Source organism: Triturus cristatus, chromosome 1_1 (genome assembly GCF_964204655.1).
Source record: "Triturus cristatus chromosome 1_1, aTriCri1.1, whole genome shotgun sequence".
Taxonomy (NCBI): Eukaryota; Metazoa; Chordata; class Amphibia; order Caudata; family Salamandridae; genus Triturus; species Triturus cristatus.
Window position 1 is genome coordinate 133,253,322 of NC_140579.1, and position 23,240 is coordinate 133,276,561.

At 46.6% G+C, this 23,240-nt stretch overlaps 1 protein-coding gene across 1 annotated transcript in view; it reads right to left on the reverse strand.

Moving 5' to 3' along the window:
* Window positions 1-23,240, reverse strand: part of LOC146869802 (uncharacterized) — a 508,722-nt gene that overhangs the window by 132,395 nt on the left and 353,087 nt on the right. Inside the window, exon 16 of the mRNA XM_085640499.1 lies at window positions 20,038-20,310. Coding sequence (XP_085496625.1) covers window positions 20,038-20,310 — 273 coding nt within the window. The remainder of the gene's footprint in view (window positions 1-20,037; window positions 20,311-23,240) is intronic.

Below are 23,240 nucleotides of genomic sequence, written 5' to 3' on the forward strand. Positions count from 1 at the left end.
CAATTCTTCCAATTCCTCACTATGCCAATATCAAGAGTTTTTCAGTTGGCACATTCTTTGAAGTCTTCAATTTTCTTTCACCGTGACTTCCTGAAGACTGCGTGATGTTAACTTTTCTTGAGCTTGGGAGATATCATTTGTGGAAGAACGTGAGTACTCTGTTCCTGTACATTTCTACGGAGACGACAACGGTGACCACTTCTTTTATTTTATTTTATTGTTTTCTTATTCCTTTGCCAAAGTCTGGTTCTGTACAATTTATTCATTATATTGTGCTTCCTTAATGGGTTTTGTACGATCTGTTTTGTTTTGCCATTTATTATTTTTAAGTCCAATATAGCAATACTTTTACCTGCTAACTCTGTCAAAAGGAAATGTTGTAATGTTTCTGTTTCTTTAGCATGTTACTTTATATTGAATATGCTACTTACCAGTATGCATCTGTTCTTGGCATGTAGGGCTGCTGACATTCATATCTGTGCATAGATCGCCGCCTAGTGTTGGGTCCGGATGTTTGCACGTTGTTGTCCTGGAAGAGTCTTCGAAGTATCCTGGGATAGGTGACTCCTCCCCTGGACTACAGTGCGCATGGGCATCCTCTCCATCCTCAGATTGTTTTTCGCCATTGTGGCAGTGATGGAGTAGATACAGAAAGTGATGACCATGCTTACAGTAATTCTGAGAGCTGCAGCTGCTACAGGCGCCGGGGAGGAGGGAGGGCGATATGAATGTCAGCAGCCCTACATGCCAAGAACAGATGCATACTGGTAAGTAGCATATTCAGTTCGAGGCATGTGGGCTGCTGAATTCATATCTGTGCATAGAATGTATAGCAGTGCCCTCTATTAGCGGCGGCTACCAGTGCCAGCTGCAGCGGTCTGAAAAAGGGTTTTGAGAACAGCCTGTCCTACAGCTGCCTGCTGTTTTGATTGCACATCTACACAATAGTGTTTGGTAAATGTGTGTGTAGTGGACCAGGTGACTGCTCTACATATATCATGCAGGGGAATATTTCCTAGAAAAGCCATGGAGGCCCCTAACTTACGTGTTGAGTGGGCTCGTGGGGGAATAGTTAATGTGCGTTTTGCCTTTTGATAACAAATTTGAATACACTTAACTATCCATCTGGCTATCCCTGCTTTGAAGATGGCGTTACCTTTGTGGTGTGGGGCAAAGGCAACGAACAGTTGTTTTGTCTTCCTAAAGGGTTTAGTCCTGTCGATGTAGTACATGAGGGCCCTCCTTACATCTAGTGTATGGAGTGCTCTTTCCGCGACAGTTTGTGGGTTTTGGAAGAAAACGGGCAGTTCAATAGTTTGATTCATGTGGAACTGCGATATTACCTTGGGCATGAATTTGGGGTTGGTACGTAGTACGACCCTGTTGGCGTGAACCTGTATAAATGTCTCTTGAACTGTTAGTGCCTGGAGTTCACTGACTCTTCTTAAAGAAGTGATCGCTACCAGGAAAGCTACTTTCCAGGTGAGGAATTGAATCTCGCATGAGTGGAGAGGTTCAAAGGGTGGACCCATCAGGCGTGTGAGGACCAGGTTGAGGTTCCACATTGGAGCCGGTGGGTGGCTTGGTGGAATGACTCGTTTGAGTCCTTCCAAGAATGCTTTGATGGCAGGCACTCTGAATAGTGAGAGGTGCTGCCTGGTTTGCAGATAGGCTGATATTGCGGTCAAATGGACACGTATAGAGGTGTACGCCAGATTGCATCGGTATAGGTGTAAGAGGTAACAAATGATGTTTTGGATGGATGCGTCCAGCGGGTTAATGTCATTATTACTGCAATAAATGACGAACCTTTTCCATTTGGCTGCATAGCAAGCTCTTGTAGTGGGTCTCCTGGCCTCCTTGATGATGTCCATACAGTCAGGTGGCAGGTTGAGGTAGCCAAACTCTAGGACTTCAGGAGCCAGATTGCCAGGTTCAGCTGTTGCGGATCTGGGTGCTGAATCTCTCCATGGTTCTGCGTCAAATGCGCGGGTTTGATCCGCAGCCTTTGATGCGGCACCACGGAAAGTTCGAGGAAGGTGGTGTACCATGGCTGGCGTGCCCACGTAGGAGCAACTAGGACGAGTGTCAGGGAGTGTTGTCTGAGTTTGCGAGCCACCAGCGGTATCAACGGCGCTGGGGGAAAAGCGTACGCAAATCTGCCGGACCAGTTCATCCATATCGCATTGCCCTGCGACTGCGGATGTGGGAACCTGGCGGCAAAGCTTTGGCATTTTGCGTTTTCGCTTGTGGCGAAGAGGTCTATCTCTGGATGACCCCACTGCTGGAAGTACGGTTGGAGTACTGAAGGGTGTAGCTCCCACTCGTGCATCTGGTGGCTGTGTCTGCTGAGCAGATCCGCCATCTGGTTGTCCTTGCCCGGGAGGTGCTCTGCCATGAGGAACATGTTCCTCTGAATGGCCCACTTCCACATGCTCTGAGCCAGATGAGACAACTGTGGAGAGTGTGTTCCTCCCTGCTTCTGTATGTAGTACATGGCAGTCATGTTGTCCGTCCGGATCAACACGACTTTGTTGCACAGATGTACTTTGAATGCCTTCATGGCCAGGAAGATTGCCATCAGTTCCAGAAGGTTGATGTGCATCTTCTTCTGTTGTGTCGTCCATAGTCCCTGCACTGTGTAGTGGAGTACATGAGCTCCCCATCCCTGGAGAGACGCGTCCGCTGTCAGTACTATTTGTGGAACAGGCTCTTGGAACGGTCGGCCCTTGCAAAGGTTTTGTGGATTCCACCAATGCAGAGAGTTGTATGCCCGACCGCTCACCAACACTAGGTCTTTCAACTGTCCTTGAGCCCGATTCCATTGACGTGCTAAGCACTCCTGAAGCGGGCGCATATGTAATCTCGCGTGTGGGACTATGAAAATGCAGGAGGCCATCATGCCTATCAACTGCATGAACACTCGCGCTGGAAGTGAGTGTTGGGGTTTGAACCTGGAGATCAGCATTTGCATGCTGTTGATCCTCACTAAATTTGGCTGAGCTGTGGCCGCCAGAGTGTCTATAGTCGCACCTAGGTACTGTTGTACGTGTGCGGGCTGGAGATGGGATTTCGGGTAATTTAGTGAGAATCCCAGACTGTGAAGGAGGTGAATGGTGCGGGACATGTGGTTGGCACATTGCTGGGCTGATTGTGCTTGAACGAGCCAGTCGTCCAGGTAGGGGTAGACGTGTACGTGCTGCCTCCGTAGATGTGCCGCCACAGTAGCTAAGTACCAAGTAGAGTGCCAATGCTGCACAAGGCTTTTGCCTGCTCTTGTTTTAACTGTGTGTTGAATTAAGCAATCACAAAGTGGACTTCTTTTTCCGTCAGATTTAATCAAAGAGGTAACTCAATTACATCATATTTTTTTAGATTTAGAACAATTCATGATCTTTTCATAAAAAACCACACCATATTTTGATCAATAATAATGTGACACAGTGCAAATACAAATTCATAAGATTTCGACACCTTCAAAAATGCAATTTTGAACTGAACAACATTCATACCCATACACACCCATTCATATTCTTCAATAAATATCAAAAAAACATCAAAAAACTAGATAAACGCTGTGTCGACTGACACATGAAGGCCATCCAAAAAGATTTTCTGTACTTTCTTTGCCTGTACTCTTTCTTTTTTGAGAAAGGTTTTTTAGATGATCGATTGGCCTTTGTTCGTAAGGTCTACGCGTTTCGGAACCCGTATCTTGCTGGGAACCTCATCAGGACCAATGTACTGCAATAGATGAACAGAAAATTGTTTTTACCCAATGTCCTATCTCTTAAAAACTGGGGTGGAAGCGCTATGTTTAAAGTTCTCACCTGCAACTTCAATGCAGTCAATGCCTCACAGGGAATGTATTCCCTCGAACTGTTGAGCCCGAATTTGTTCTGTCAAACCAAAAAATACACGAGATGTAATCCAATCTGGTCTGCCTTAACATGACACAACAGATAAAACTCTCTTCTACAAGTCAGGGGTCAGTCAGACTAGTGGTATGGTGCTTACTTGAAGCGTACGTCAAGGTGCCAAATTTCGGGGGTCTTTGTTCGTTCTTTCCGACTCCTCGGTGTGACTGGTCGTCTAGATACCGGCCGTTTGTTTAAAACATGGCTCCAAAGTTTGCCGGTTGTATTCGTCTCACTAAATTAAACAAGAAAGTGTGACTCGTGAGTATGAAGTCTCCGTTATTGTTTGTATGTGCGCCCATGCTGATGGTTCAGAATCTCACCTTAATGTGACGAATTTCCCGCGTCTCGTTGGGGTTCTGTGACTTCGCTATTCTGCTCGGTTCCGATTCTTGCAGAGGAGTGTTCTTCACTGATTGACGCGTTACGTGAAAGCGTAGCGTCAGTCTGCGTGTTTCTGGGAAATGTAGTTTTCTGGAGTTAGTGGCCTCTCTTTTGAACAACAAAGCTTTATTTTGTCCAACACACGGGGATAATGATTGTTTGTATCAATCACTGTAGAATTCTTCTTTGTAAGTGGTTCAACTTGTTATGGCAGGTCAATCGTTGGTTTCGGAAGAGAATTAAGTATTTATTTTCCAAGGTGGGTGATCATAGTGCCTCTGGGCTGTTGTCAATCAGGCTTAGAACTATGGCAGGTTTGCCTCTCAGTTTTTTGGGGTCCAATGGTCATTATCTTCCTAAACTCTGATTTTATAGGTTGAAGATTTCGGAAAGTTCGTTAAGTCCGTCAACTGACGTGTTGAATTTGATGATCAACATTGCTTCCCGTCTTAGTAGTTTTGAATCCAGGTCCCCACCTCTCGCGTCCTTTTCGACTTTCGAAATGATGGTCCATCTCAACTCTCTTTCTGTGTGGTTTTTTGAGGACCAATGGTTGACGAGTGGTGCATTCACAGTATTTTTGCGAATTCTTGATTTGTGTTGTTGGATCCTCTGTCTGATTTCTTGATTGGTCTTCCCAATGTACAACTTCATGCAGGGGCATAGAATTCCATATACCACGAATTTTGATTTACAATTTGAAAACGTTTCATGTTTCCAGTTGATCCCATTGTGTGAGAAGCAGTCACCCTCGATGGTTGATTCGCAGCATGTACAGGTGCCACATTTGTGGTGCCCCTGTATGGGGGGTAAGCTAAGGAAGCTTCTGATTGTGGCATTTTTAGTTTTTGGCATGGCTGCCCGTACGATTTGGTTGGCGATACTTTTGTCCTTTTTGAAGGCAAACAGGGGAGTTTCTTTTAGTAACGGGTCCAGCTGTCTGACTAAGTGCCAATTTTGATTGATTGTTTTTTTTAACCAGTTGGATGTTGGGCCGAATGTAGTCACACAGACTATCCTGTTGATCTTCGCTGGTGTTTGCTTTTCTAGCAGTGTCTCACGTGGGGTCCACCACGCTCTTTTTATGGCTCTTTTTAGGAGTTTCTTAGGATAACCTCGTAACAAAAGGTTATTCTTCAGGGCTTCTGAGTGGAGAAAGTATTCATCTTTGAAAGTACAATTGCGGCGAATGCGCAAAAATTGCCCATACGGTAGATTTTCCTTGAGGCTTCGTGGATGATTACTAGAGAAATGTAGAGCCTTGTTCTTGTCGGTCTTTTTTTTGAAGAGTGTCGTGGCTAGATGGCCGTCCGTGACGTAGATTTCCACGTCAAGGAATGCCATTTTGCTTTTTGAATGGTTCATACTGAATTTTATGTCTTCTGTGCGGTTGTTGAGCCACAGAAAAAAGGAATGTAGTTGTTCTTCCGCCCCAGTCCAAATCATAAAGATGTCATCTATAAACCGGACCCAGCTTCCAATGAACTCTGTAAAAGGATTGTTGTGGTAAATGAAAGTTTCTTCATACATAGACATGAATAAAACCGCTAATTCCGGGGCAAAAGGACAGCCCATGGCCACGCCTTTTGTTTGGTAGAAGAACTCATCCTTGAAGCTGAAGTAGTTGTTTTTCAGTGCAAATGTTGCCAGTTCCATTAGGAATTGGGAAGGAACTTTCTCCGGTTTTGCTCGTGTGTTGAGAAAGCTATTCAGTACTGCTAGGCCCTCATCCTGCGGTATCTCTGTGTATAAGGATACGACGTCTAGAGTCACTAGGATATTGGTTCCTTCCACAAATGTCATCTGGTCCAATTTTTTAAGGAAGTCTGTGGTGTCTCGGAGGTAGGATTTAACTTCTGCCATAAACGGTTTTAGAAAATAGTCCACAAACTTTGAGATTGGTTCTAGCAGTGATTCACAGCCCGACACAATTGGTCTGCCAGGGGGGCAAGATAAATCCTTGTGGACTTTAGGTAAAACGTAGAATATTGGAATGTGTGGATGTTTGTTTTTCAAGAAATCATATTCGTGTTTTCCTAGAAAGCCTTGGTCAAAGCCTTTTTGGAGTATGTTGAACAGTTTTCCTTGTAGTTCAAAAGTTGGGTCATACGATATTTTTTTATAACAACGTTCGTTGTTAAGTTGTCTGTTCACCTCTGCCGTGTAGCGATCTGTACCCCATACCACAATTGACCCGCCCTTATCGGCTTGTTTTATTGTTATTGATGGGTCATTTTTTAATTCAATTAAGGCATCTCTTTGAGTTTTGGTGATGTTCGCTTTTGTGTATCGTTTCCTTTTTTGTTCTGCATCTGTTATGGCCGATAATATAACTTTCTCAAACAAGATGACCTCTTTAGGAATCTTTCCCGGGGGAGGGCAAAATGTAGATTTTTTCCTTAAACCTGTGGATTCGACGTTTGTGGTCGTCGGGTTATCTTTGAAAAAGGTGGTCAGACGGATTTTTCTACAGAACTCAATGAATTCAGTTTTAGTTTGGATGAAGTTGGTATCTCTAGAGGGGACAAAGGTCAGGCCCTTTTCCAGCACGCTCAATTCCGCATGTGTTAAAATTTTGTCTGATAAATTGTAGATCAGTGATTTGTCTAGTTTTTGTAGTTGTGTCTCCTCGTTGACATTTCCCATGGTTGGTTGCTGTATCGCATCCTGCCTCGTGGTTTTTGGCGGCCCCTTCCTAAAAAAGACGGTTGTTGTTGGAAATTTTGCTGGTAGTTTCCTCGTCTATTGAACTCTTGGCGATTAGTCGGAGTTTCAGCCTCACTTCCGCTGGAAGATGTTGTGTCAGAAAAGGTAATAAAATTGGTCCTCGATCACCCTTGAAATTCAGGCAGGAACCTGCGTGATTCCGGTCTCGAATAGAAATCTGATTGAAGATAGGGATAAGTTTTCTCCATTGAAAAGTTGTTTCTGTCTTTTTCGAACTTTGCTCCCTTTTGATTGATAGAAAAATCTTTAAACTCCAATATTTCTTTGTCCACTTTTTCCAGAAGTGTTTTTGAATCCGTAATCAATTGGTTTGTTTTTATTTCAGATTCCAAGATAGCTATCTCTTCTAGTTGTTGTTTCGATAGTCTTTGTGCTGTCTCTACAGTGAGGACCATTAGGTCCCTACTGCATTTGGTTTCGATAAGGCTGTAACCTTTTTTATAAGTCGGATCCTCTGTAAAGATTACAGGTACATTGCGTATTTGTAGACCTCCTGGAATTGTTCCTGCCCTTAGATGTTCCACAAGAAAGTGGCCGTGGAGGTCCGTTCTGATTTGTTTTTTCTTTAATCTGATCAACCTGTCAGATTCATTTGTGATTTTGGCTGTAGCGCTTAATGTCACCGAAGCAAAAAGAGGAGGATCATTGATCAATTTTGAGATATGTTCCTCGCTATATGCGAAGGTGTCACCGTCCATCATGGTTTATATTGGTCTGTCTCAACAACTTTTTGGTTGTCTGTCTTATACTAATGATACTCCCTACACCAAAACAACACCTCTATATGAAAAAACAAACTAAGTGAACAAATACCTATTCCCAGGGTTATCTTTTTCCCTTTGGACAACCTCGCAGGTATGCACCTGCTAATAAACTAGAAAAACAGTTCAGGGTTTGACTTGATGGCAGCAAGGCCAAGTCGTTTAATAAGTACCAAGTAGAGTGCCAATGCTGCACAAGGCTTTTGCCTGCTCTTGTTTTAACTGTGTGTTGAATTAAGCAATCACAAAGTGGACTTCTTTTTCCGTCAGATTTAATCAAAGAGGTAACTCAATTACATCATATTTTTTTAGATTTAGAACAATTCATGATCTTTTCATAAAAAACCACACCATATTTTGATCAATAATAATGTGACACAGTGCAAATACAAATTCATAAGATTTCGACACCTTCAAAAATGCAATTTTGAACTGAACAACATTCATACCCATACACACCCATTCATATTCTTCAATAAATATCAAAAAAACATCAAAAAACTAGATAAACGCTGTGTCGACTGACACATGAAGGCCATCCAAAAAGATTTTCTGTACTTTCTTTGCCTGTACTCTTTCTTTTTTGAGAAAGGTTTTTTAGATGATCGATTGGCCTTTGTTCGTAAGGTCTACGCGTTTCGGAACCCGTATCTTGCTGGGAACCTCATCAGGACCAATGTACTGCAATAGATGAACAGAAAATTGTTTTTACCCAATGTCCTATCTCTTAAAAACTGGGGTGGAAGCGCTATGTTTAAAGTTCTCACCTGCAACTTCAATGCAGTCAATGCCTCACAGGGGATGTATTCCCTCGAACTGTTGAGCCCGAATTTGTTCTGTCAAACCAAAAAATACACGAGATGTAATCCAATCTGGTCTGCCTTAACATGACACAACAGATAAAACTCTCTTCTACAAGTCAGGGGTCAGTCAGACTAGTGGTATGGTGCTTACTTGAAGCGTACGTCAAGGTGCCAAATTTCGGGGGTCTTTGTTCGTTCTTTCCGACTCCTCGGTGTGACTGGTCGTCTAGATACCGGCCGTTTGTTTAAAACATGGCTCCAAAGTTTGCCGGTTGTATTCGTCTCACTAAATTAAACAAGAAAGTGTGACTCGTGAGTATGAAGTCTCCGTTATTGTTTGTATGTGCGCCCATGCTGATGGTTCAGAATCTCACCTTAATGTGACGAATTTCCCGCGTCTCGTTGGGGTTCTGTGACTTCGCTATTCTGCTCGGTTCCGATTCTTGCAGAGGAGTGTTCTTCACTGATTGACGCGTTACGTGAAAGCGTAGCGTCAGTCTGCGTGTTTCTGGGAAATGTAGTTTTCTGGAGTTAGTGGCCTCTCTTTTGAACAACAAAGCTTTATTTTGTCCAACACACGGGGATAATGATTGTTTGTATCAATCACTGTAGAATTCTTCTTTGTAAGTGGTTCAACTTGTTATGGCAGGTCAATCGTTGGTTTCGGAAGAGAATTAAGTATTTATTTTCCAAGGTGGGTGATCATAGTGCCTCTGGGCTGTTGTCAATCAGGCTTAGAACTATGGCAGGTTTGCCTCTCAGTTTTTTGGGGTCCAATGGTCATTATCTTCCTAAACTCTGATTTTATAGGTTGAAGATTTCGGAAAGTTCGTTAAGTCCGTCAACTGACGTGTTGAATTTGATGATCAACATTGCTTCCCGTCTTAGTAGTTTTGAATCCAGGTCCCCACCTCTCGCGTCCTTTTCGACTTTCGAAATGATGGTCCATCTCAACTCTCTTTCTGTGTGGTTTTTTGAGGACCAATGGTTGACGAGTGGTGCATTCACAGTATTTTTGCGAATTCTTGATTTGTGTTGTTGGATCCTCTGTCTGATTTCTTGATTGGTCTTCCCAATGTACAACTTCATGCAGGGGCATAGAATTCCATATACCACGAATTTTGATTTACAATTTGAAAACGTTTCATGTTTCCAGTTGATCCCATTGTGTGAGAAGCAGTCACCCTCGATGGTTGATTCGCAGCATGTACAGGTGCCACATTTGTGGTGCCCCTGTATGGGGGGTAAGCTAAGGAAGCTTCTGATTGTGGCATTTTTAGTTTTTGGCATGGCTGCCCGTACGATTTGGTTGGCGATACTTTTGTCCTTTTTGAAGGCAAACAGGGGAGTTTCTTTTAGTAACGGGTCCAGCTGTCTGACTAAGTGCCAATTTTGATTGATTGTTTTTTTTAACCAGTTGGATGTTGGGCCGAATGTAGTCACACAGACTATCCTGTTGATCTTCGCTGGTGTTTGCTTTTCTAGCAGTGTCTCACGTGGGGTCCACCACGCTCTTTTTATGGCTCTTTTTAGGAGTTTCTTAGGATAACCTCGTAACAAAAGGTTATTCTTCAGGGCTTCTGAGTGGAGAAAGTATTCATCTTTGAAAGTACAATTGCGGCGAATGCGCAAAAATTGCCCATACGGTAGATTTTCCTTGAGGCTTCGTGGATGATTACTAGAGAAATGTAGAGCCTTGTTCTTGTCGGTCTTTTTTTTGAAGAGTGTCGTGGCTAGATGGCCGTCCGTGACGTAGATTTCCACGTCAAGGAATGCCATTTTGCTTTTTGAATGGTTCATACTGAATTTTATGTCTTCTGTGCGGTTGTTGAGCCACAGAAAAAAGGAATGTAGTTGTTCTTCCGCCCCAGTCCAAATCATAAAGATGTCATCTATATACCGGACCCAGCTTCCAATGAACTCTGTAAAAGGATTGTTGTGGTAAATGAAAGTTTCTTCATACATAGACATGAATAAAACCGCTAATTCCGGGGCAAAAGGACAGCCCATGGCCACGCCTTTTGTTTGGTAGAAGAACTCATCCTTGAAGCTGAAGTAGTTGTTTTTCAGTGCAAATGTTGCCAGTTCCATTAGGAATTGGGAAGGAACTTTCTCCGGTTTTGCTCGTGTGTTGAGAAAGCTATTCAGTACTGCTAGGCCCTCATCCTGCGGTATCTCTGTGTATAAGGATACGACGTCTAGAGTCACTAGGATATTGGTTCCTTCCACAAATGTCATCTGGTCCAATTTTTTAAGGAAGTCTGTGGTGTCTCGGTTGGAGTACTGAAGGGTGTAGCTCCCACTCGTGCATCTGGTGGCTGTGTCTGCTGAGCAGATCCGCCATCTGGTTGTCCTTGCCCGGGAGGTGCTCTGCCATGAGGAACATGTTCCTCTGAATGGCCCACTTCCACATGCTCTGAGCCAGATGAGACAACTGTGGAGAGTGTGTTCCTCCCTGCTTCTGTATGTAGTACATGGCAGTCATGTTGTCCGTCCGGATCAACACGACTTTGTTGCACAGATGTACTTTGAATGCCTTCATGGCCAGGAAGATTGCCATCAGTTCCAGAAGGTTGATGTGCATCTTCTTCTGTTGTGTCGTCCATAGTCCCTGCACTGTGTAGTGGAGTACATGAGCTCCCCATCCCTGGAGAGACGCGTCCGCTGTCAGTACTATTTGTGGAACAGGCTCTTGGAACGGTCGGCCCTTGCAAAGGTTTTGTGGATTCCACCAATGCAGAGAGTTGTATGCCCGACCGCTCACCAACACTAGGTCTTTCAACTGTCCTTGAGCCCGATTCCACTGACGTGCTAAGCACTCCTGAAGCGGGCGCATATGTAATCTCGCGTGTGGGACTATGAAAATGCAGGAGGCCATCATGCCTATCAACTGCATGAACACTCGCGCTGGAAGTGAGTGTTGGGGTTTGAACCTGGAGATCAGCATTTGCATGCTGTTGATCCTCACTAAATTTGGCTGAGCTGTGGCCGCCAGAGTGTCTATAGTCGCACCTAGGTACTGTTGTACGTGTGCGGGCTGGAGATGGGATTTCGGGTAATTTAGTGAGAATCCCAGACTGTGAAGGAGGTGAATGGTGCGGGACATGTGGTTGGCACATTGCTGGGCTGATTGTGCTTGAACGAGCCAGTCGTCCAGGTAGGGGTAGACGTGTACGTGCTGCCTCCGTAGATGTGCCGCCACAGTAGCTAGGCACTTCGTGAAAACCCTGGGTGCTGTTGTCACGCCGAAGGGAAGGACTTTGAATTGGTAGTGCTGCCCCTGAACAGTGAACCTGAGGTATTTTTTGTGTGAGGGGTGAATGGGTATGTGGAAATACGCATCCTTGAGGTCCAGCGTGGCTAGGAAGTCTCCCTGCTTGAGAAGCGGAAGGACTTGCTGGAGAGTGAGCATGTGAAAGTGCTCGGAAAGAATGTACTGGTTCAGGGGTCTTAGGTCTAGTATAGGTCTGAGTGACCCGTCCTTTTTCGGTATTAAAAAGTAGAGGGAGTACACTCCCGTACCCTGCTCGTGGACGGGTACGACCTCTATAGCGCCTTTTAGAAGCATACTTTGCACCTCCTGCTGTAAGAGCGTTAAGTGCTCTGAGGACATAGGACGGTTTCTTGGAGGAATTGTGGGTGGAGTGGAGGTTAGCTCTAGACAGTAACCGTATTTGACAATATCTTTGACCCACCTGTCCGTGGTGATGGAGTTCCACGTGGACAGGAACCTTTGTAGCCTTCCCCCGACAGGTGTTATGTGGTCGGGAGGAAGGGAGAGGGCGTCACTGCTTGTTCTTGGGGGAGGACCTGGTGTTGCCGTAGCCGCATCCTCTTCCCTTTGTACTGGAGCCACGATATCCACCCCGGGTGTTTTTATCGTAGGTGGTTTGTGTATTGCCCTTGTTGTATGTCTGCTGTGACCCCTGTCCTCTACCTGCTCCTCTATTTCCGGGGCGACGAAAGGAGCTGCTCCGAAAGGACTGAGTCTGGAGAGCCCCCATGGACTTTGCGGTGTCCGTGTCCTTTTTTATTTTCTCAAGGGTGGTGTCAACCTCCGGTCCGAATAAATAGTCGGGGTTGACAGGCTGGTTGAGTATATTATTTTGCACCTCAGGTTTGAATCCGGAGATTCGCAACCAGGCATGTCGTCGCAGCATGACGCTTGTGTTTATGGCCCTGGCAGCCGTGTCTGCGGCATCTAGTGCACACTTTTTTTTTTTTTTTTTTTTTTTTTTTAAAAAAAAACCTTTATTTGTGCATCTTAAAAGAACAAATACGGGCCTACAACCGTCAGGCCGGCCACGATACAATGAAGCACTGATACCCACATTACACCCCCCGTGCGTCAATGGTCAGGATTAACAACGAGTTATGAGTCACATACTGGAGATATCTCTGACACCCGGGGAAGGAGAAGTGAAGGTTAATTTTAAGTTTTAGATTATTTTATCAAAGAAAAAAGTCAATGAAGGATAAGAACAAAGGAGATTCGAGTCCGCAAGATAGCCTCACCACACGGGAGAGCAGCAACATCAGTAAGAACAACAATGGAAGTAAAAAACTCAGACAGTGAGGCGGTGCAGAAATATAACAGGATAGTCACATGAACAAGTACGCACCCCTCCGGAGCCGCCCCCACTTGATCCACCCCACACCCGGACCCCGAATCGAAGAAAGTAGAGCGCAGAGACATAGAAGAAAAAAGGCCCATAGAACTAATTAAGAACAGAGTATTATCCCCCCACCCTACACCAATGCGGAGGCTACGGCCTACCCCCCCCCCGACATAGTGCCTGTCGCCCAATGAACCCGAAATATAGAGAAGAGAGAAAGTGGGAATAGAGTAAAGAAAATAAGAAAACAGAAAAGAAGGTGGGGAGGAGCCCACGGGACACCAGAGCGCCCCGAACCATCAGCCAGTCCTGGCCCCCACACACTGAGAGCCCACTACTCCAAAAAACGGCATGCGAAGACACCATGGCACCACAGTGTAAGCGAATGGACACAAGTCGCGAGGAGTGCGCGCAAAACAGACATACAGTTCCAGTCCCAGGCCAGCCCGTCCATAAACCCTGGCAATAGAAGTCAGTCTAGCCCTGGCCCGATCGCGGGCGTGGGATTAAACCAGCCCCTGCATGAAGGCCCCGTGTCCCGAGCAGACAAAGACAAGATGGCCGCTCGTGAAAGGATGGTGAAGTAGGATCACGAAATGGCCGCCAACCATCGGTTGAGGTCCCTCTTTGCACCACATAAAATCCAAACCTGGCAATTAAGGTACAGGAGTTCCACAAAAAGTAAGCCGTGGACCACCGCGGACGGTTCCTCGACGCCGTTAGGTATCGCTCAACAGGATAGTCCAGCGGACGCGGCGAGGCAGGCAACAATGAGTCAGGCAGCCATGACCAGGGGGACAAAGTGTCCGCAGTTGAGGTGTAGAGCGGTGTACCCTGAGCGCCGGGAGCGCCAGGTGAAGGCATCAGTGTAGCACAGTCATACACCGCCGTTGCGTCCCCGCAAGTGGACAAAAGCACCGGGAGATCCACGCCCTGTAGATGACAAACAGTGCGCTCACGACCCGCAGCCGACAGTATGGGGTCAAGCCGCTCACTCAGCGCTTGCAGGCCAGCGCACATCTGTAGTTGGAAGTCCCGCAGGGCAGCCAGAACGGAGCCGCATGTCGGCAGAGGCTGGGCCCCCACAGCGGCAGCAATCCGGGACGGCACCGTGGGGCTGGTGTCCGTAAGAGGGAGGGCGAAGTGGGCAGCGGGCGAGACCAGAGTAGCACCCCCCAGCCTCGAGCAGGCACTCAGCGCCATGTTTTGCCGCTATACGTTACAATGGCCGAGGGGGGGGGGGGGAGTCGTGGCAAGGAGTCAATTCCCCTCAGGTCTACGCCGCAACGGGAACGGCCGACAATCGCTTCTCTTCTCGCAGGTTCCCCTCGCCGCTGGCTAGGCAATAGGCGAAGGGGGCAGCAGCATCCCACAGCGCGGTCATCAGAGCGGGGCCGGAGTCACGCCGCACCGGGGCCCACCCCACAGCTCCAGCCCGGCCGGCACAGGGTGCAGAAGGTGTCCGGCCGTCCCTCTCCGGGCTCATCCGGCAGCGATCCGTGGTGCGAGGGGAGATCGGGACCGCGGGGCTCAGGTTAGCGCTCGCTGGTCCGGTAACTGCGGAGCTTCCAGGGGGCCAGCAAAGGCCGTAATGGCGCAGGATTTCAGTGCCGAAGACAAAAGCACCCAGAACTCGGGCATCCGGGCGGGCTGAGACTCCGGGAAAGCGGCAGCACGGTCAGCGCGTCTTCGCACACGTTTCACCTCGAAAATCGGCGAGGATGGGCATCAGGATAGTAGTCCGAGGCCACGGACCGACGGAGCCGGGCGCTCAAGCGTCTGCTCCGGTCGCCATCTTGGCTCCTCCCCCATCTAGTGCACACTTGATGGAAGCATTTGTGAGTAGCTGTCCCTCTCTGATAAGAATTTCTGCACCTTCTTTGAACTGGTCAGGGAGATGTTGGAGTAGTTGCTCCAATGTGTCATAGTGCGCTCTATCGTAGCGAGCGAGGAGCGCTTGAGTGTTGGCTATGCGCCATATGTTGGCAGCCTGGGCGGCAACTCACTTGCCAGAGGTCTCTAACACCTTGGACTCTTTGTCCGGGGGAGGAGCATCACCTGTCGTTTGCGAGTGTGCCCTCTTGCGAGCATTCGCTACGACAATGGTGTCTAGTGGTAATTGGCCTCTGATGTAAGTAGGGTCCCCAGGCGCCGATCTGTATTTCTTATCGATCCTGGGGTTTATCACCTGCGCCCTGGTGGGTTCTTTGAAGATGTCCTTGGCAGGTTTGAGGACCCCTTTCAACATGGGCAGAGTTTTTACATGCCTTTCTGAGGATGCGAAGGTGTCCATAAGAAAGTCGTCCTCGACGGTGTCAGAGTGAAGCTGCACTCCATGATTATTCGCAGCACGTTCAATAAGAGCGTTGAACGCTGCAGTGTCCTCTGTGGGAGATGTTTTCGCCCCATAGAGTTGTGGGTCCTGTGCATCTAGAGGTGCACCTGGGTCTACAGGGTCGCCCCAAGTTTGATCAGGGTCCTGTTGGTCATCAGGGTCTATGTCTCCGTGGTAGGGGACTTGGTCACCCATGTAGTCCTCCAACGCATCCGTGTCGGAGTGTGTGGGAGAGAATGATTGTGGATCCTGGTAGGGCGAGTGGAAAGATTCGCAAAGGACAGGTTCTGAGTCCACAGGCAGCTTTCTTTTTAGTGGGATCCGGAAAGGGTCCAAAGGTGGCTCCGAAGTTATCCTCCGTTCGTGGATAACCATCCTGCCAGTGTTGGCGTCGATGAGATGTGACGGAGACGTCTCAGCAGGTGTAATCGTGGTGTGGGTGACCCGTGTCCTGAGTTGGAACATTTTCGGGACCGTGGATGGAGGCAGGCCAAAAGTAATGTTGGCTGGCGCCGAAGAGGCTGCTGGAGCTTTTATTGTGCCGGAGCCCGACGTGTCCTGGAGGACCGTTTTGGTTTTGCTGCTTTGTGCCGCAACAGGTCGCACTTGGAGCGCCTTTGAGGCTTTAGCGCCGACCAGGTCTGTAGAGGCGGCCGTGGACTTTTTCGGCGCTGGTGGGTCATCGAGTCGAGGGGCGGGAATGGCCGTCGACGTCTTCGATGTATGAGGCTTTGGTGTTGCCGTGGAAGCGATGTGAGACGCAGCAGGCAGTGTGACCTTTGGTGTCGGAGTCGATGGCGTCGGCGCCGGGAGCCGAGCAGGTCTGGTGGCACCGAAGGCCTTTTTCCGTATGCCGACTCCGACGTCGGCCGCTTCAAGTTCGGCACCGAAGTCTCGCTTGGTGCGCTCGGTGCCGACGCGTTTCGCTGGCGTCGAAGGTGTGGAAGGCCTCGATCCGACCAGCGCCACTTTTGGTTTCGGTTTCAATTGAACCAGTGCAGCTTTCGGTTTCGGTTTGGAAGAAGGGAAACCAGCCGGTTCAGGTAATAATGGCTGCCGCTGAATGTCCGAGGCCGGGCCCGAGGGCGGGGCCGAAGAACTGCGGGATAGGTCTCGGGTAAGGCCCGAAGGCGATCCCTCGACCGGAGCCATAGACTGTGGCACTGGGCTCTCTTCAGTCTGAACGGGTAGGCCTTGCTCGTCATTGGGGCTACTCTCTTCGGCCCCTAAGGCCTCATCGTAGTCTCCTACCTCGGTGTCGTCTTCATCTCTGCGAAAGAGTGATTCGTCGACGTCGTCCGATCCGGAGTCATGTTCGGAAACGGGACTGGAGGGTAGGATCTCCAATTCTTCGACATCTTCGGACTCGGCGCTGAAGATGTCTGCCGGGGCCGGTGCCGCGTGCTGTGCTTCGAGTCTCGCCGCTCGTCGATTCCGTAGAGTCTTCTTGGAACGGAACCGGGCACAGGCCATGCATGTAGATTCGGCGTGATCCGGCGAAAGGCATTTGTTGCACACCGGATGGACGTCGATGTGGGGATATTTCGCATTGCATACCGGACACCTCTTGAATGGTGTCCTCGATTCCATCGTCGATGTCGTCGATGGGCAGGTAAGATGCGAAAAGTCGGTTCTGAAAGTTAGTAAACTAACATAGGTAGTATCGAAACCGATCGAGAAAACAGTACCAACGCGAACTAAAGGCCTTTTGGCCTCGACAAAGTTTTTCCTAACTTGAGTTAAGATAGCACATCCGAACCCAATGGCGGAAAAAAACAATCTGAGGATGGAGAGGATGCCCATGCGCACTGTTGTCCAGGGGAGGAGTCACCTATCCCAGGATACTTCGAAGACTCTTCCAGGACAACAACGTGCAAACATCCGGACCCAACACTAGGCGGCGATCTATGCACAGATATGAATTCAGCAGCCCACATGCCTCGAACACATATTTAAAAGAGTTTCATGTTCTTCATTTTCTTTAATGATGAATTTTCCTTCGCAGGTTTGACTGCTCATTGATTTTCAGAATTCTGTTCCTTCGTTTAGTTGATGCATGTTGTGTTTCGGCACTTATTTCATTCAAGAATTTTCTGTAGATCTTGATTGTTATGTCTTTTATGACTTACTATATTTATTTCAAACAGCTGTTCCCATTTTATTCATATTTTATGATGCATGTAATTTTCTATACTTGTTTGAATGCTTAGTTATTTGCAGAATTTTTCGCACTTTCGCTTGAATTCTTGCACAATGCATTTTTCTCACAAGTTTTATTTTAGAAAATGTTTCATTTTATGCTGTTTTATGGAAATTTCTTCTTTTAGGTTGTCGACTCCTGAATTTTCTTATTTATTCAATATGTTCACTCATGAGTATTTACAGCGGTTCTGTGCACGGAACTCCTGTTGTTAAATGTTCTTCTTAAGTTATGCCAGGTTTTGTTTCATTTTGCGCAAAGTTTCCATTCTAACTTTTCCTGGCAACTAAGATTTTCTTTTAATTCATTCGTTATTGTTACTCCTGTTGGGTGTAGTTTTCTTTTACTCACCTTTCTTCTCATTTATGTGTTGGAGATCTTATGTTCTCTTGCGGGAGTAATTTTTCTTGCTTTTATTTGTTCTGTTTTCTTTGCATTGCTCTGCGTTCTCTGATTCATGCATCCATTCCAATATGGCCAACTGGTGTGCCTCGCTGTATCGTGAACGTTTTTTCTGTACGTGTTACCCTGCGTCTTTCAGTGTATTCTTCGTTCTGTTTTCCTCTTTCTCTTTTCTATATTGTTGTTGAAGGAGAAGATGTCCTGTCTTCCTTCTTGCATCTTTCATAATTTTTCTTCTTTCTTCCTCGCTTAGTTCATGTCTTTTTCAGTGCATTCTAGCATTGTTTCTTTCATAATCTTTCTTCTTTCTTCCTCGTTTAGTTCTTGTCCTTCTCAAGTGCACCCTAGCTTTGTTTCTTTCATCTTTTCTAGTTTTTCTTCATGGTGTTACTTACCTGTTTCACTTATGCTTTTATTGCTTTCTCCTATTCTCATTCTTAATGTTCTTTTCGTGTTGTTCCTTCTTCGAGTGTTTTCTCATTCTTCCTTACTTTGTTTTCTTCTTACTTCATTGTTTGAGCCTTGAATTTTTGTTGATATGGTAAAAGGGGAAGATGTGTAGTAATGGTACTTCACATATTTCCCCATAGACTCCTGCCTAGCCTGTAGAATGTTGACATCATGATGATGTATTAGAATGCTGCAGTGCTCTTGGTTGTCAGTTGAGAGTTAGGGCTGAGCTGGTACCATCCTGCTCCTGGTGGGGTTATTATATGTTTATTATTTCCTTTACTTTAACTTAATTTATGTACACTTATCCTGTACCATCTACTTAAAATAAATATACTTGATCAATCACCTCGATTCCATGATCATCCTTCACTACACTGGTCCTTCTGGCGCTCCTCTTTTTCCTCCTCTTGGTCTTCTTCTATATCCTCTTTGTTCTCCTCCTAGATATGGTCATCCTAGTGGTCGTGCTAGTCTGTTCTGGTATTTCTCTTCATCAGCACCTCAATTTCATTTATTCCTTCTGGTATTTCTTAGTCCTGCTCCTCTTCGTCCTCCTGGTTCCTACGTTCCATCGTCATCCTCCTCTTCCTCATCCTCTTCTAACTCTTCGTCCCGGGCCCTTCAATGGTCCACCTTCTCACGCCTACCTGCCTCACTCCCATCTGCAGTAAGCCAGGTACAAGCTCCAGGGGCTGGCAGACTAGTGCACCAGGATGTCCCTCTCACAGTTCTGCAGACCAGTTGTGTTTCAAGACTGACATAGGACGTAATGCAAACAAAGTGTTTAATGACAACGCCAAACATAAATGAAACAACTAATAGCTTCAATCAACAACAACAGGAAGAAGTAAATAAGAAAGAAAAGCCTAAAACTGATTAGAAATAAGAATAACTGCCATCTGAGAAATCATAGTAATTATAAGTGCACAATTTGTATTTTGCATGACCTCAGCCTGCCAGTGTTAGGAGAGACCTAATTAGAAACAAATTATAAAATATACATGTGTGTTTCCGCTCCATCTTTCGGTTGGCTGTGCAATCAAACCTCATTTTATAGATCTATAAGCCGCTCCAGTGTCCAGACTGCAAAGCACCTTCTGCTATTTGATAACAAAATCTGACCCATAAATAATGGCATGCTGACGTGTGCAGGAATGAGATCAGAAGTCCACTACAGCATGACAAACTGGTCTATGTGTATAAGAGTGTTACTACCATTAACAAGCAGCACTCCCAGAGCCTGCACATTGTTGTATTAATCTGCAGTGAGAATAGTTTTAGACTCCGTGGCACTGAAAGGACTCAGCATGACTAACTATTACCCTCTCCCTTGACTACCTCACTAACACTGGGCTCTACGGAGGGTAGTGCTACTTGTCCGCACTACCCTCAAGTGTTTGAGCCAGATAGTTGGCGCTATTTAAATACCCATGCCATACCTTTCTGCAAACTCTCCTTCCCGTACTCCCAGTATCTCTTCAGATACTCGATGCACCTCCCCTCCAGGTAGGCCTTCCAGCGCTGGGCGATGATCCTCTCCGAGTTCCATCGGTCCTGTGTGATCTTGGCTGCATCCATGGCCGCCGTGAATGTCAGTCTGTCCTTGTCGAAGCTGATGAAGTCGTGTCCATCGAAGGCGTATTGGTAAACCGCTGCAGTGGAGCCATCATCCCGGAACTCACAGCTGGACATCCATTGCACAATGTGAACATCTGGAGGGAGGGGTAGAGAAGAGTTAGGGCCTGAAGGGTGAGCAAAGAAAAGTTATGGTTTGCAGGGAGCAGAGAAAGGGCATGAGGGGAGCAGAGTGATGGCCTTGGGGCAAGGTGGAAGCGAGCAGAGTAAGGGCCTGATCTTGGTGCAGAACATAGTGAGTAAAATATCAGGAGAGCTGAAGCAAATCGAGGGCCCCGGCATGGCTTTCGGTGGGGCGACGGCAATTAAAAACTTAGGGACTTAATTACAAGCCCCTTGAGCCAATGGTACGTCACTTTTTCCCATATTAAACGTGGCGCACTGGTGGCGCAAGGGCCCTGTATATAAGCCTCTTACTTTCAAACAGGTCGCTATTGGGTCCTATGTTTATATACTTCAGGTTACAAACAAAAACAATAACGGAGTTCTCAGCAATTACTGTAAAAACCTGTAAGTTAATCCTTGTCAGTAATACAGTTCCTGTTTGCATTTAACAGGAATTTCTTCAACTTGCATCCCCCGACAGTATTTGTTTTTCCGGGTGTTATGTTTCTGCAGTTTTTTTTCAATCAACATAAGCTGAATTCTGTGCACTGAGTCTTGTCCAGGAACCGTATTACACATTTTGTCCCGAGGTACAATGGTATTACAGAAGGGGCGTAGACGCCTGGGAGTTACCTTCTGTAATACGGAAACTGCTGGCGCACATGTAGGGCATTCCCTCATTTGCATGAGAGTGTGGCCCCATGCAAATGAGGGAATCTCTTGTCTCTGTGCCTGCACTCAATTATGGACGTGGGTGCAAAGGCAAAGAAGCTCTCAGGAGGCCCACTAACAGTGTGCCACAAAAAGGTGAGAGGGCAGGTCTCTGGAGTGGACAGTGGGGTTCCCATGGACCTCCAGACATTACCCAGCAGGTGGGTACACCCACCTGCAAGGGGTTCTCTGTCCCCTCTGTAAAGTGTAGGCGGGTGCTGCTTACACTGTGAAACAAGGTGCAGCTGATTAAAGCAGGAGCTCTCTATCTTACTGAATCAAATGGGCTGCCCAGAGTTTATGGCTGCCCTCAGGGCAGTGCATGCTTTGTAATCGGGAATAGTGTTCATGTTTGTACCTGGCGCACCTGTTTAAATAAATATGAACAGTGTGCCTGACACATAATACGGGCCTAGGGTGAGTTTGGGCTGTCGGTGGGTGCACAGGACTAGGCATGACTGAGCGCTCCCGAATAGAGACTAAAGGCAGTGTGAGTTTTACACATTGACAGATGTGGCATAGCGGCCAGAGCTGCTGACTCATGAGCTGGGGATCCAGGTTTGAGTCTCTGCATTGGCACAACATCCTGTGATTCTGGCAAATCACTTAATCTCTCTGTGCCCACAGACAGCGCCTGGATACCCTCACGGGTGATAAGTTGCGCTATATAAATCTACCAACAACATAAAGGTGCTTCGACTATCTGCACCTCCATCACTTGGACTCTCTGCATATGTTGCAGTTGTAATTAACATTTTATGTAAAGGTGTGTGAAGGAGGTACTCTAAAACATTGACAACACCAAAGGAAGGAAAATGGATTTACATGAGAAACAGCGAGACAGATAGAGTGCGTATGCTTGGGAGGTGATGCAAGGAAGTACAAACAGAAAGACAGAGTGAAATGACAGATAAAGAGGAAGAAGATGACATGTGAGATGAAGGAGTTCTGAAAGAAGTGGGGAGAAAAATGTGCCTTGAAGATTGCAGGCGCAGAAGAGCTAATGGAAATGAGCCACACTGTGGGTTGTTTAGCCAGCTCTTACTCATCTGGAGAGAAATCATCCATGTTGGATTTTGGAAGTGCAGTGCTTTGTGGGACAAGAAGATACCACACTTTGGAGGAAGTTGTCATGCTTTTGGATGTCACCCAGCATCTCATTGGACAGAGGTACCCCCCTGCTGGTTTACCCAGAACACCGAATAAATATGTAAGAGCTTCATAGACTCTCAGATCGGCTGCCTGAAACTACAAGGAGAAGGACTGCCCTGCTGGAATCTGGATCTGCACATAAAGGCCTGCACTCTGAATGACTGAGCATGCTGTACAATCTGGTAAAACAGCCTCAGGGACGGTGCCTTGCTTCAGGGATTAAGGAGTGGACTCACTGCAAAATACAGGTTAATAGAGCCCACCTGCATCATCTCCCCCAGGAGTACCCATCCTGAAGTGCGACCAGGGGACTTTTAAGAATTTGGCCATGTGCATTGTGGGAATTGTAGTGCAGGCATTCCAGAGACCATCTAGGAGATTCCAGACCTTTGGAATGGTGTTTTGGACATGTTGACCCTACAAGGAGACCTTCAGGAAGCACCTCTTGAAGTTTGTATAACTTTGGAGAACTTTTGTGAAAAAGCTCCATGAGGTGACCGACCCGATATCGTGAGTCAAGCAGACTACCTTCAACTGCGTTCCGTCCAGGATTTCAGGTTCATCAGGCTGAAAGCTCCAGAACAGCAGACTTCCAGGATTGGACCGCGGCCTCGCAGAAAGTCAAGCCGGAGAACCTTCACCGAATCCAGCCTGCTGTGGAGGGCCGAGCGACGCTGGAAGAAAAAGCTCCAGAAAGGTCTATAAGTGTGAAGGTAATATTTTGAACTGGGGCCTACCACTTACTGTATCTGGCCAGGGTTCCATCGTGGTCAGTCTCAAACTTTGACTTTGTCCCAGTCAAGCATGACCAGATGTCCCAGAGAGGTGCTATATATGTTTTTAAGCACTATAAAGTGGTTAATCTTTAAAAATTCATTTCTACAGGTTCCCTACATTGGATTTTGGTCATTTTGGTTTCTATTTGTTCATTTAAAAAAAGCTATTTTTATAAATTGATGTGGATTTCTATTGTGTGTTATGTTGTACTTATTTGATGTATTGGTGTTTTTAAATGCTTTGCACTCCTGTCTTCTGAGAC